Below are 15,626 nucleotides of genomic sequence, written 5' to 3'. Positions count from 1 at the left end.
TATTGGATTTACTGTTCGGAAAAGAAACAATCATATATATATATATATATATATATATATATATATATATATGTATACACATATATACATAGCTGGGCACCGTTAATCAAATAGTTAACTTCGTTAATCGTTAATCCGCTACAAAAAAAGTTAACTTCGTTAAACGTTAAAGCGTTACATTTCGGAAGAATTAACGCAAGTTAACGTTAATCGTTGATCCGTTAATATGTGTAAAATTACATTTTTATATCGTTGCGTTAGTGAACTTAAAAAACTTATTAGTTTAGGTTCTGGAAGTTAACAGGTTATGAATAAAACAAAATACTTGTATAATTCAAATGTGTAATTTAACCCCTCGCGCGTTTTATGCACTCTTCCGTGTGTATAAGGAAAATAGCGTGACGCGCTTTATGCACACACCGTGATAATAACGCTATTGGTCAAATTTCCGTTTTTATGATTGCATATTGTTTTTACAAGAATTTTTTTCTAAATAAAGGGAAAGAGTTTTTTTTAACTTCCCGTAGGGCAAGTTATAGTAATCGCAAAAAAATCGAAAATAAAATTTTTTGCATTTCTCGACGTTTCAAAGGTTTCTGAATATTTTGGCATACCTTAGAAAAAATGGATGTATGTGTGTGTGTGTATGTGTATTCGGATACAAATTTTCGTCGACGATTTCGGGAACACGGATCAACTGATTTGAATAATTAAAAAAACATTCGATTCGTATTGATAAGAAGACGTGCTGATTAGTTTTTGGCAAAGGCAGGTCTAGCCGTTCCGAAGATATGGGGCAAAATTGAGCCAAAAACGGTAACTCAGTTTTTAAGAGAACGGAGCGTCCGATTTTAATAATTCAAAAAACATTTTACTTGTATTAACAATTATGAAGAACTGATCAATTTTTCATGAAGACAGGTCTAGCGGTTTCGGAGATCTAATGAAAAAAGTAAAAAAAAATGCCATTTGGAGGTCAAAATGATCATTAGACATATGCACATCAAATTATCAGATATTTTATAAAGATTTTAACAATAAGTATAAATTTTATTTACATTCCTATGGGTTCCGTACCAATGTTTATCCTTTAGACAGCGACGCGGCGCTTACGCGCTTTATATTTTGTCTCTATGCAGTCCTAAAGCAGTAAAATTGCTTTGAAAAAAAGTTCAGATCTTCCAAAATATGTCAAAATAAAGAAAACATTTTTTTTTCAAAAAAAATTAATTTTTTGTCCAATAGTTTTGTCCAAAAATCTTATTTTTTCGAAGTAAATTTTTTTCAAAAATGTTAATCGTTTTTTAAAAAATAATAATTTTAGGTACGGAAAGTACCAGCAATTTGCCTTAAGGAACGATGCCTTAATTGCCTTAAGACAGAATTCCATTTACAGCTAGTTTTTGCGAAAAATAGGAAACGCGCGACGGGTTAAGCGTCGGGTATTAGGTGCATATTTCTCTTCATGAACATTAACATGTTGAAGTTCTCGTCTGAAAGCGAGGCTCGTTTTGGTGTCAAAATGTCTTTACCCGTGGAAAACAAACGTTCAACTGCAGCGCTTGAGGGTATAGCAGTATTGTATTTAATAAATAGATTTATGAATATCTGTTACCCAAGGAATGCAGCATCGTTGAACGAGTCTTTTGATTTCATATCCAGCCACATTTTAACGAGAATTTGCGCTTTATTTTTTAAAGAGTTTGTAGCTCTTTGGTTTTTCTATAGACTAAGTGACAGAATTGAAAAAGTCTTCCTTCTCGTCATCATCGTTGTTACTCGCATTGCTCCCTCCGCCACTTAAACTATCTCTGTCCTTAGAATTTTTCGCTGCTTCTTGCCATAAGGCGTCTTCTACCTTTTTTCCGTGCATTTTCTTACTGCATCCTCTCTACTGCTGTCATACGTTTCCAGCCACATTAACCGAAACTTTGGGTGAAATGCCGCAGCAAGTTGGCACTGTTCATCATTCAGGAGTAGTCCAAATCTTTTCTCTATGCCGTTTAATAAGGCATTGGCTAAAGCTGTGCCGTGCGGTAAATAGTAGGCATTGGATTAACGATTAACGGACTTCTCGCATTTTAACGGAAGTTAACGTGTCCGTTAACATTTTTAAAAGTTAACTTAAAAGTTAATCCGTTAATCAAAATGTTAACTTCGTTAATTAACGATTAACGGATTAACGAGTTAATGCCCAGCTATGCATATATATATACATATATATATATATATATATATATATATATATATATATATATATATATATATATATCTATAATATATATATAATACATCAGTATTGATAAATAAAATTTACAATTCTACCTTACTTACTGGTGTGGTATATCAGTGCGTTCAGGATAAATATCTACGAAATTGACATCGCAGTCGTTTGGACGTACCAACTCAAATTTGAGAAATTGTAGTTGAATCTGTAACAAGGTATATAGATTACTATTGAAAACATTAATTAATAAGAATTTGCATTCAATATGTGCATGTATTTATTGAAAGATATATACTGATTCATTATTTACATTAAATATTCAATCTTTTCAATCTATCAAATCTAATATAAATGTTTGAAATTTATTACGCAAGTTTACGGTATATATCAGTAAAAAGAAATGTCATTAAGATGGAAATGCTTACGCCACAGATTGATTGAATCTTCAATTACCATTGATGTGATCATTCAAAACGAGCTTATCTGTATTAAATATCAATATCCTTGATTGTAAAATGTCAAACTAAACGTTTGAGATTATATCATAATAGAAATCTAGATTGAATGAAAATGTCTGTATCTCTTAAATAATTATATTAAAAAAAACATCTAAATATGTCGTGTCGTTTAAGATACGTTGCTACATTGCAGATAAGTAAAAAAAAAAGATTTTATAGGCAAGACAAATACTTCAGTAGGTAATATCTATTGCTGGAAATATGATTATAAGTAATTTCATTTTCCTGATCAAAAAAGCATACGTACGTTTCCAATTGTATAAAAAATCAGTCATTATTGGAAGAGGGTATTATAAACCAAATCGTGGTGTTTTAATGAGTAAGTAGCAATATTAGAATTTATTCATAGACTGACAATATCTTAGATATAAAAATGGAGCTCTCGATCAAATGATTTGGTAAAACTGGAAAACGGCTAAACCAATTTGTCCAGTCTTAGTCTTGAAAAATTCGTGTCAATCCAGAGGTTGTCTGAAAGGTAAGATAATATTTCAAAATCGCGTAGAAACTTTACATTTTTAATTTGAAAATTTTTGGTGAACAGCACTTGATTTAAAATGGCTTCCTACACAGTATTATTCATTATGATAGATGAATCGCCTCGCCTACTCATATGTCAAATGGTTTTGACAAGTTAAAACAGAATATGTTCAGTGTTAGATAGTGTTGTTATTCTTTTGATTTTAAAACTTAATTATTATTGAAAATATATATATATACTAGATGACCCGACAGACGTTGTCTTGTACCCACATCTACATTTTTTTAATGCGCTATACTAATATTTACACCGTTCAGTTAAAAATAATATTTATTGTTTTTCGAATTACTATTTGCACAAATATGAGTGATGTTAAATGTAGAACTGCTTCAAATAAAATTATGATTCTCAATTCCCACAGTTACACTTTAATTATCTCTTTAACAAATATTAAAATATGTTCAATAAAATTGTATATTAAAAATTATACACTGCAATTAATAGAACAAATTTGTTTCCAATAGCTCAATTTATTTTAATACCAAGGGTTATCCAATAATTTTGGTCATACCTGTAGATGTGGATGTATAAATGAATGATTTTTTGTTTATTCACGACTAAAACATTGATTTTCCAAATTTATCACTCGAAAAATAGTCTGCCTTTGTGATTTATAGCATAAGATATACGTATTGGAAATTGAAGTATTTTAAAAGGTATAACATATTCAGAAAGAATTAATATATAGCATTCGCGGTATAGGTACAATATCACCTTGAATGTTTCTACCCAAAATAATTGCTTCAAAAATGTTGCCTATAATTTTTATAATTTCGTATCATATTTTAACTGGCTTTTAGTAATTTTAATATCTGAATAACATTTTTCTCACGAATAATATACATTATTACTTAAGTTCATATTTGAAGTGAATTAATTTGTCAAATCCTGTTCACATGTGCTCTATTCAACCTTCGATAAACAAAATTATTGCAGTAAATAGAGAGGAAAAAAGCGTGTGCTCTGCGAATTCTTTACTATGCTCCAATTTGCTTGATATTTTGGAAATAGGCTAATCTTAATCTTAAGTTCAGGAGTGAAAACAATTTGCACTCCCTCACTACCTCCGGCATTAATTGGATTATAACTCTTTTAATTCTGATCTTATCAGAACTTGTAATATACTATTTTAATGGTAATTAAATGACCTACAACTTTCTCTATCATAAATTTTACCGTAACTTCTCTTATTTTGAAACGGCGAAGTGTTAAAAGGATTGAAAGACATTCTGGTTCACTGCCGCGCACTCTTTAAACAATTAAAACTCTATCAATATTCGTGTAACAACAAAATAATATAAAGCAATAATTAGTCAGAAAAAACCCCTGAATTTCAGAGATATAATAATGAGAAATTGGTTGTTTTTTAATGGATTTTTTTCATGAAATCATGAGTTTTTTGAAAATCGTTTGTACTAAAGTTATGGTATTTTCTAGAATCCATCAAGATCTCTTAAGCCAAGTTAATTCTAGATGGAATACGATTATTTTTAATTTTGGTGGAAATGACACTCATAAACTCTTTGATTCAAATGAAAAAAAAACATTGTATGCGTCTTTTATTTGCATGATAGCTCACTCATTTTACATGCAGAAATACCTATTTTAAAGCTTATTTTGTGGACTATAAAACCCCATTTTTATATCTAGCTTAATATTGTTCCTAGAACACTATAAAACAGTGATTTATTAAGATATTAATTTATATAATTTTGGTCATTTCATTATTTTTGTTAAAATGTGTATTTCTGAAGATATTAGCAAACAACGCTTTTAATTTTTTCTTAACATTTAGTTAAAAACAATAATCTGTCAAATTTAATTTTAATATAGGGTATGTAATTACATTGAACTGACATTTCACAAACGTGAGACGCATGCGCAGAACTGCATCACTTGTCAGACGCATGTTGACTCTATTTTATTATATTATTTTAATTTTTGGCACATCTCAGCTGCTTTTCGGCAATAATAATGTAGACATTACATTTTCCTTATTTATAATCTCCTAATCTATAATCATAATTTATTTCCTAATTTATAAAAATGTTTGGCAAATGACAGTCTTCATTTGTTTTTAATGTCAAACTAAGCTTCAAATATTTTCAAGGTCAAACAATGATAAGCGTTTTTTTGTAATGTTTTTCATTTATTTCTACAATCTAACTATACTTCCATAGATCTAAAAATTCTAGAAAATTTCCCGAACAAACTTCAGGAAGATTCACAAAAATCCGAATTATAGTTTAGGTGGATTAATCATTCATACATAGTTACAGAAGAATTTTATATATAAGATAAATATTTAAATGTTAATAAGAATGCTTATTTTGATTTTATATAAAGTTTTTATTCAATTCTCAAGAGACCATTTGTTTGCTCACTGCCTTATGTATTTTTTTTGACACATTTTATTTATTTCAAACGCTATGCTGTACTTATTGATATAATGTGAATGTGTTACCAAAACATTTTCTGAATTATATTATTATTGTATTTAGGTTATTTAAATTGAATCCTAAAATCCTAAATTTGGAATTCATAGAATGGAACACGATTTTTGTCTAATCACTTATTGCGAGTTAAGATAGACAGCGATATGAATAAGAAAATTGTATTATAACACAGATAGTAATTTTGGAAATCATATTCATAAAAATTTCAATTATATGTACATACAAATACAAGATCGTTGGGAACAAAATTGTTTGAAAATTGCTTGTAAAGTTTGCATTATGATATGTGACATCAACATAAGTACAGTTTAATTAGACATGAAAGTAATCATTACAAATATATACAGTACAATCTATTTATAGTAGAAATTCTTTATTACAATACTACAAAACAAGTTTTGTAGTTATATGGTCCATGACATTTCTATTTTTAGGGTTTGACAAATGTCACAGTTTACAGAAGGCAACAAATATCACAGAGGAATGTAAAGTATCAGCAGTACCAACTTGCATTATATTACATGATTTCATCATCCAAAAAGGCATTCTAATGCATAGAAAGAAGTTTTTCCAGCATTCCAAATTGCAATGAAAAAATTAAAATAGTTAAACATACCCTACATAATAATATTTTTTTTACAGAATTTTCCTTGTGTTGTTCAGATACTAATGCTGTTATTGATCGGGCCTTTTCCCAATTACTTCCCGAGCATTCTATATAGAAGTCATGGTGATTGCTAAAACGGAAAATCAAAATAAACACATTGAAATTTATCACAATATGTACTAATGTTGAAAATGCACATATGTTCAAGCAAATTCATAAAGAAGAAATGTCCATTTTATATTCCTATATAACAATTCAAAGTAAAACGATAAAATGGCTGTGACGGATTGGGCCAGTGTTAGTTTCAAAATTGTATATTCATTAGTATTTATAGAACATTTTCTAGATTATATCATTATTTTATTTAAATTATTTAAATTCAAAACCTAAATTTAGAATCGATCAAAGGGGGCATTTTGTCGAATAACTTATTCCCAGATATAACAGACCACTACTTAAATAAGAAGATTCGGTTGATAATATAATTTCGGAATACACACCTGTACAAATTCCAATGCACATAATTACAAGTTCTCTGGAATAAAATATTTTGAAAATTGATTATAATGCTCGCATTCAATTAAATGTATCGACAGTTCGGGTACTAGAACAAGTATAGCAGAAAAATGATTCACTACAATTTTGAAGATCAACAATTTTGAAGGTATTCCTTCCAAACGATATGTCAAAAGCCATGCATTTTAGACACAGTCAGGTATCATTCATGTTTTATTAAATCAATCTACAAATAGAAAAAGATGAAAAACTTCAACAATCATTAGATAATGCAATGTAAAATATAATTTACTAATGATAATTCCACTATTACTATTTACTATATAATTCCACTAGTTTTGAAGAATAAACTGGAAAATTTTTCTATAAATTTATCGAAGAATGGATAGTAATATTTAAAGATCCGAGGTTAATAAGGTTTACCACCTTATATAGCATCGTTCAACAAAAATATTTTAAAAGTAGAGGGGAGAAGATGTATAACCAACTATAACTTTGATTCATATGACTTTGCTTTGAGATAGACGGTAATCTTTGAAAATCCATACCGAAAGTATTTTCTTTTGTTGTTAGTTATTTGGGTTGTGAGCACTGTGATTTAGTTCACGAGACCTTAATATAAATTTAAACTATACGCTATTTAATTGTTTTATAAAATGTAATGTTAATTTTGAGTGAGATTCAACAGTTTTCTTTATATAACCACTTTAAAAATTTACATCTGTGTAGGGCAAAAATGACCAACTGAACGTTGACCATGGCTAAAGACTAAAAAAGACTTGGATTGAATTATACCATATTTTTATAGAAAGTGTATAAAACTTCCAGCTTGATTGTATTAACAAATTGATATGGACAAATAAATATTGTTATTATGAATTATATAATTCATTATTATACAAATAGACTATGGGGTTTATTGTGTTTATAATACTTCAATTCTGTACCATTCAAACGACACATCCTTACATTTCTAAAATAAAGTATTCTTTTTTTTGTTCTCTAGAAATTGTTTTGAGTATACCTTACTTAGCAAAATAATGTTTGCCGAGTCAGCTAGCTTTTAAATATACATAAAATTCTTCAATATTTTTATTATAAAATCAATTAAAGATTGCTTTATTTATTCGTTCCTCAGAACTGTTATCAGATCTTTTTGAGGTTGAAAATATAATTTTGAATTTTACGATATGTTTTTATTTATTATCATTATTTTTATTTTCAGAGATAAAAAAATCAAAACAAACAATCAAAAAGAAATAATAAGAATAAAGACAAAATACATAAAATTCTGAAATTTATCACATGTGAAAACTTCATTCAGAATGACTCTGAATGATTGAAAAAGCTGATTCCATTTACTCCTTTCCATCACAAGATAGTAACGGTAATTGGTAGTAAACGGTAATCATTTTTCAAGAATAATTATACTAGTTTATCTCATTTCAGATTGTTTTTAACTTCCCGTAGGGTAAGTTATAGTTATCGCAAAAAATCGAAAATTAAAATGTTTGCCTATCTTTACGTTTCAACGGTTTCTGAACATTTCGGCATACCTTAAAAAAAATGGAAGTATGTGTGTGTGCTTGTGTGTGTGTATGTTCGGAGTCCAGGTCCAGCCGTTTCAAAGATATGGGGCAAAAAGTGCCAACATTGGTAATTCAGTTTTTGAGGCAACGGAGCGTCCGATTTTGATAATTCAAAAAATATTTTACTTATATTGACACGATGAAGAACTGATTAAAGTTAGAAGGCAGGTCTAGCGGTTATGTAATAAAAAAAGTAACAAAAATGTCATTTGGCGGTCAAAAATTATCATTAGATATATGAACATCAGATTATCAGATATTTTTCAGATATCAATTTTGTTTACATTTACATAATATTTTCCTAACATCGTTTGTCGATATTTTGTCTCTATGCATCTAGACCAGTACGACTGCTTTGAAAAAATGTTCAAAATTTCCATGATATTTCAAAATAAAAAAACAACATTTTTAGCCAAAAGTTTCTTTTCCAAAAATTCAATTTTTTTTCAAAAATTTTTAATTTCTTAAAAATCTAATTACTTCAAAGTTAAAAAAAAAATCTTTTTTTAAAAAAATAATTTTTGGTACGGAAATTTCCAGGAATATGCCCTAAGGCACGATGCCATACACCACTAGTTCAGTTTGAAACTGTATATATTTCATATGCGTTATTCTACTCCCCAGATGGATTCATTCAACACTCCTTAATGTGAACATTTTCAAGTGTTTTGGTTGATAAGATCGTCCCTGCATATTATATGAACGAATAAATATATAGTAATTATCTCTTTGAAGATATTTAAAACAATTGTTATTAATCATTGATCAATATTTATTGATTATTATTTTTTTACTCAAATATTAAATTGTGGTACGGAAAGTTCCAGGAATTTGCCTTAATGCACGATGCCAAGCACCACTAGTTGGGTATGAAATTCATATTCATGGTTCGCCTGTAAATCACTGATATTGCCATCATTCATAACTAAATTACACAAATATATTACTCAGAACTATTTAAGTTGATTAAGTTTTATGTATGTAAGTAGTCTTTTAGTTTTTGTTAGGCATAAATGTCAACAATATATTGGTTATATAATAGTTAGCATTTCAATATGCCCTTGGTGGTGTAAAGTTGAACTCAAAAGAGGCTTATGAAAAGTGGCTGTCCGAGTTCTTTGCAAATAAGGAGGGGGGCTTCTACGAGGGAGGTATTATGAAGTTGTCGTCTAGATGGAAACAGATTATCGAACAAAACGGCGCATATTTGAACTAAATCCGATCACTGTAACACTTTTTATAAAGCATTGAATAAAGAGCAAAAAAGCGGAAGGGAGATATTTGACAACCTTATATAATTATATACATTTTTTTGAGTCATTTTCCGATATACGTACTAATTTACTGCACTCTCCTTTTTACTAATGTCCACATTAGTTGTATCACATGTATTTTAGTAATGATATCTACTTCTTGTCAAAATAATAAGGGATAATGTCACAAATTCAATTTAATTATTCTATATTTACGACTTGCTATCACTTTTTTACCTCTTAACAAAATTACTGGGAACTATTTTATATTTAACTGCTTGTAGTAATAACATTGTAATACGTTTTTTGTGAATTTTTTCATAATTTATTAAATTCAAATTAAATATTTGTATTATCAATGATGTTCCAAATGATCATTTAATAATGAATTGTATTATTATCATGAGATAGATATACAAAATCCTAATTCTGTATATCTATTACATTTTCTTCATATAATATATTATTGAATAAATAAATACAAACAAAGCAAATCATTCTACTTATAGTGAAAGGCGTTTGTTCGTGACTTATTTTAATATTCTATTTGTACTTTTTATTTACACATTTACATTTAGCCCGGTCAATTTAACCTAAAATCATGGTGAAGGTGACAATAATTCATAATGGATTGTAACCTGGCAAAATTGTTTAAAATACAATTATAAAATAAATCTCAAAAGTCTTCATCGATCTGATGCGAGCTAAAAAAAATGGCACGAGGTAAAAAAATGACCTTTTTGCGATTTTTAGTTAAATGGTCAGTTTTATCGCAAAATTACCTGAGACAATATTGTAAAGCATAAAATAGTCTACAAAAATGCAACAATACTTTTTTTTGTTCATAACTGCCGTTTTTAAGATATCATTTTAAAAAGTACATTTAAACGCCACCTACAAATTAGTGTGCTTAGCTCGTTTTTTTTAAATTTATTTTGACAATCAAATACAACTATTTTCATCAAAAAATCCCATTGGTTAGTTTTATGTTTTCTCGACGTTTCAAGCAATTCTGAATCGAATAAGACCAAAGTTGGAAAAAGTATGTGTGTTTATTTTGTATAGCGAAGGAAATGCCTTTGTACATCTGAGACTGGTGTTTTGTCTGGATATATCGGACTCAATACCGCCCTGGTATAATACCGACTAAAACCTCCGCTTTGCCCTTGCCTCCGTTTCCCACGAAAACCGCCGCTAGACATTACTTCGTCGGGGGAGGATCTAGAATGTTATAATTCCTACCTTGCTATAATGAATGTTATAATTCTTAAGCTTATACTAATTTTTTAAATGGGTTAAGTCCCATTCGCTCTTTCTCTTTCCATAGAACGCAGATCAATTAGCACTTCTCTCGCAAATCTGTCTATGGCGTTCCAAGCAGCTTCCTTTGCCAGCATCACTTCAAGAACATTACCTGGTGTAATGCTTCGTCTCAATGTCTCTTCACAATCGTCCCGTACAGCACCAAATCTCGGGCACACGAAAAACACATGCTCAGCATCTTTGATTACGACCAAACAATATGGGCAATCCGGCGAGCTATCGTGCTTGAAGCAATATAGGTAGGCTCAAAAAGAGCCCAGATAGCATTTGCTTAGTATAATAATTTACTTCTCCATGCTTGCGGCTTAGCCAGACTTTAATGTTTGGAATGAGACGATCCGTTAAATCCGTTAATTAATTTTTCTAAATGTTATATCAAATAAACTTACGATCTCATCAATTTGTTTGGAGACAACTACTATGGCAACATAGTCTGCATATGCTACCAGTTTCACACATTCTGGAATCTCAAATCTCAAAAATTCATCATACATAATATTCCACAGCAAAGGGCCTAGAACAGAGCCCTGCGGCACACCTCCTGTTATATAATATTCTTCTGTACCATCGCGTGAATCGTACGTTAGAATTCTGTCAGTAAAGTAGCTTGCGACTATATTGCAGAGGTATACTAGCACGTTCTTATCACGGAGTGCAATCACAATGCAATCCCAGTTTGCAGAATTAAAAGCATTTTTTATATCCAATATAGCTACAAGACAGTACTCCTTCGTACCCCCCTTACATCTGGTTCCAGCAATTGCTTCGTTGGCGGTATTAACTACCAAGTTTATAGCATCGATAGTTGATCGCCCTTTGCGAAAACCATACTGATTGTCTGCTAGGATTGGGTCAACTACTGCATCCATTCTTTGGTGAATTATTCTTACAAATATTTTACCCGCTGTATACAGCATGCATATCGGACGGTACGATGATGGTTCATCTGGTGTTTTTTTCCTTCGAGAAGAAGCACTACTCTTTGCTGTTTTCATTTTCGTAGAAGAACCCCTTCTTTCCAACATGTATTATAGGCATTAAGAAACATTGTCGGAGATGTCATAAATGATGCTTTTGAGGCAATATTAGGAATTCCATCTAATCCGGTGCCTTACTGTTTCTAACCCGATGACAAGCTTCCATCAGTTCTTGCAGTGGAATATTATTCAGTTCTACATGTGTTACCTGGCAGTTTAAATTAGGTTGTCGTGGGAACAAAGTAGTTACTATTTTATTCAACAGTCGTAGACAAGTTGGTGAAGGTATTGGCTGGCTTTTAAGGCGAGACATTACAATCTTATAAGGCCTTTCCCATGGGTTTTCCTCGACTTCATCCAGAAGTTCTTTTTAGCACCTAACTTTACTATCTTTGATAGCTTTATTGTTGCCGACGTGCCTGTTTTTATTCCGCTACCAGTTGTACAGAATTTGTGAGACTATATTTTTGCTGAGAGATCCTTCTTTTCTTGTTGCACTCTTTACGAAGAGAGCTGATTTTTTCAGTCCACCAGTGCACAGATTGTCTTTGATTTATGCCATGCTTACGAGTCATACTGATATCACAGGCTTCGATTATTCTCTCCATCAGCTCTCTAGTATGCTCATCTGCGTGTTCTGAAATTTTAGGTTTGCAATTCAAGACAACTCTCATGGCGCTTTCATCAAAAGATTTCATGTGTCACCCAATGGCTTTAGATATCTTCGCATGTCTTCTAATGTTTCTATTCGTTGATAATTCCCAGGTGATTGCATTGTGGTCACTAGCAGTGTAGATATCTAATACCTCAAAATTGCAATTTCCTCTGACGAGGCTATTGCTAACAAAAGTAAAGTCTATTATTGAGTTTGCACTGCCCTTGACAAAAGTTGGCTTATCACCGCTATTTAGTAAAACAACATCAAGTGCCTCTTAAAGTCTTCCTACTTCCCCAGTCTACCGTCCATGCGTTAAAGTCACCGGCTATCGCTACGGGGTAGTGTCGTTTTGCATCATCTACTAGACAATCTGAGAAATCAACAAAACCTGGCAAAGAAAGACTAGGTGGAGCGTAACAGATGTATAAATGTATGCCATCTAATGATGCTGCTACAAGTCTAGCGTTGCTATTGTTAACATCATTCTGGAAACAAAATTTGCCACAGAACCAAATAACAGCTTTGGTGGTACTGTTCGTTTCCCATAGCCAATCAGTTAGTTGTTTGTAAGGTTCTGACAAGAGGGCAATATCAATTTTCATATATCTTACGGTCTGCATAAGCAAATCGTGTGCAGCCTCACAATGATTCATGTTTAGCTGCATTATCTTCATGCTTTTGCGTTCATTATTTTCTCCATGGCCTCCCTATATACAGGACATCTGTGAGTGCCGGCATGATGTTTCCATTTTCAGCGCATAGTGCACATTTTGCTGCATTTATACAGTTGGCTATTTTGTGACCATCTTGTCTACATCTAATGCATAGATTGGTCCGATTCATTTCGCTGTTGCACTGTGATCCATACTGTCCGAATAGCCAGAATTTAAAGCACCGGATTTGTTTCTGGATGGTCATAATTCGACAGTTGACCCATCGAATTCGTATTTTGCTATTTGCTCTGAGTAGATCATGTACAATTGTCGCTGGTAGAGCTTTTGTAGCAATCTGGGTACCTCTGTATGCCTTACGAATCTTAATTGCTTCTGCTGGTGTGTTGCAGACTCCTCCGGTTGCTTTTTGTAGTGCTGACTGAATATCAATTTTTGAGGTTTCATAATCAATATCCCTTATTTCTATAGTTTCTTGGTACCTCTTATAGATAACTTCGGCATCATCCTTTAACACACACGCAATAATCTGTTGTAGTCCTTGGCCTTTGTCCGCCCTTTTTTTGGAAATAGTTATCAACAAGTCTCCATTTCTGGTTTTATTTATTTTGTCTACTGTCGTATTTACCTGGTCATCAGGGACATCATGTTTGATACAACGTAAGATTTCGGGATAATTAACTTTTCGGTACTAACCTGACTATTTCTTATATTTTGAGAGTTTCGGTTTCTTGAGGCTTTGCTTGTGCCCTGCCGTACACTTTTTTCTATAAGGGCTGTTTCACCACTTTGCACCACATTTATCATTACTTCCGTATCTTCCGTGGTTCGGCATAATTCCTCTATCATTTGGTTGTCTGAATCAATAAATCTTTTAATTACAGCCGCTAAGTTGCCTGTTTTTATTTTCACTTCTTTATGTATGTTTGACTTTGATTTGACAATCATGTTCAGGTCATTTATCAGTTTTTTAAGGCTCTTCAATGACTCATTCCGTTGTAAAATGACATTTTCTGAAATTACTTTTAACAGTTTAGCCATTTGTTCTCCTTTACTATTTACACCGTCGCATGAGCTTGTTAGCAGATTTTGGGCTACATCTGATGAGAAACATTTTAACAAAAATTTTACCTGCACCCAGAAGCGAGGTTCACTCAGCACACTGACTTATCAGTAACTTATTAAAACTGATAGAACTATTATAACTTTTTACGACAAAATATATAATTTCTGACGTAAGAAAATTTTTGTTTTTTCATGTATATGTATGTGTGTGTGTGCAGGTTTGTGTGTGTGTGTGCGTGTGCATCAACAGATTTTTTGCCGCAAATCGCCGTTTTCTCTAAAACGGCTGGATCGATTTCAAAAATTCAAAAGCCATTCGATGTATCTCGATGAGGACTAGCGTTTCACAGTTTTGTGCGACGATCGGCTTAACCGTTTCTTTGTAAATAGCAGAAAAGTGAAAAATATTTCGTACAGGTTTTAGCCCGCAATTCTGAATCAATTTTTAAAATTCAAAAATCGTTCGAAAGATATTGGTTGGGAATCGACCTGATTAATTTTTCGTAGAGATCGGCCGGGCCGTTTTTTTGTAATAAAGTGTTAAAAAAATTTTTTTCGACAATTTTCATGATCTTTTTTGGCGATAGATATCATGGTCTTCTAGATCATACCAAAATATTACGTCCTTAAGTTAAACGACTTTGACGACTTTTCAACGATCTGCCGAGTCGATTCTTTGTAGTTTGGGAAAAGGTGTCAAACTTTTCGTCCACATTTATGCTCATACTACCGAACCAATTTTAAAACATCAAAAACTGTTCGAATGATATTAGTTGATACTGACTAGTTTTAGGTGAAAATCTACCGAGCCGGTTTCTTGTAATTAACTGTTGAAAAAAGTCGATTTTCATGGAACTTTTTTGGCGATATATATCATGTCTTATAGAACTTACTAAAATATCACGGCTTTACGCCTAGTAGTTTAATTTTAAAGTAAAGTTTGAAAAAATGAGTAGTGTTTGTGACGTTTGTTAAAATTAATATTAGACGATTTACTTTGTATAACAACAGGGTACTTGGTCTTATTGAGCATACTAAACCATTAAAACTGAAACTGGTTCAATTATAAAAATTGTTGATTTTTGAACATTAGCATTTAGAAAATACTGCAAGTTAACGTCTTAGTTCGTTTTCAATCATGCGTAATAAATCCACTCAAAATACTTTGAATCATACATAAATTAATATTTTTTATTGATTAAGTCGATTATTTACACATATCGGA

At 31.3% G+C, this 15,626-nt stretch overlaps 1 protein-coding gene across 1 annotated transcript in view; it reads right to left on the bottom strand.

Annotated features, from left to right (window-relative positions):
• The window catches only part of LOC113371666 (neuropilin and tolloid-like protein 2), a 658,950-nt gene that overhangs the window by 481,740 nt on the left and 161,584 nt on the right, over positions 1 to 15,626 (bottom strand). Inside the window, exon 7 of the mRNA XM_026612314.1 lies at positions 2,335 to 2,432. Coding sequence (XP_026468099.1) covers positions 2,335 to 2,432 — 98 coding nt within the window. The remainder of the gene's footprint in view (positions 1 to 2,334; positions 2,433 to 15,626) is intronic.

The sequence above is a fragment of the Ctenocephalides felis genome, unplaced genomic scaffold, assembly GCF_003426905.1.
Source record: "Ctenocephalides felis isolate EL2017-DRISC unplaced genomic scaffold, ASM342690v1 CF-g0.4_SCAFFOLD_01492, whole genome shotgun sequence".
Taxonomy (NCBI): domain Eukaryota; kingdom Metazoa; phylum Arthropoda; class Insecta; order Siphonaptera; family Pulicidae; genus Ctenocephalides; species Ctenocephalides felis.
This window is presented reverse-complemented; position numbering and strand designations above follow the sequence as displayed.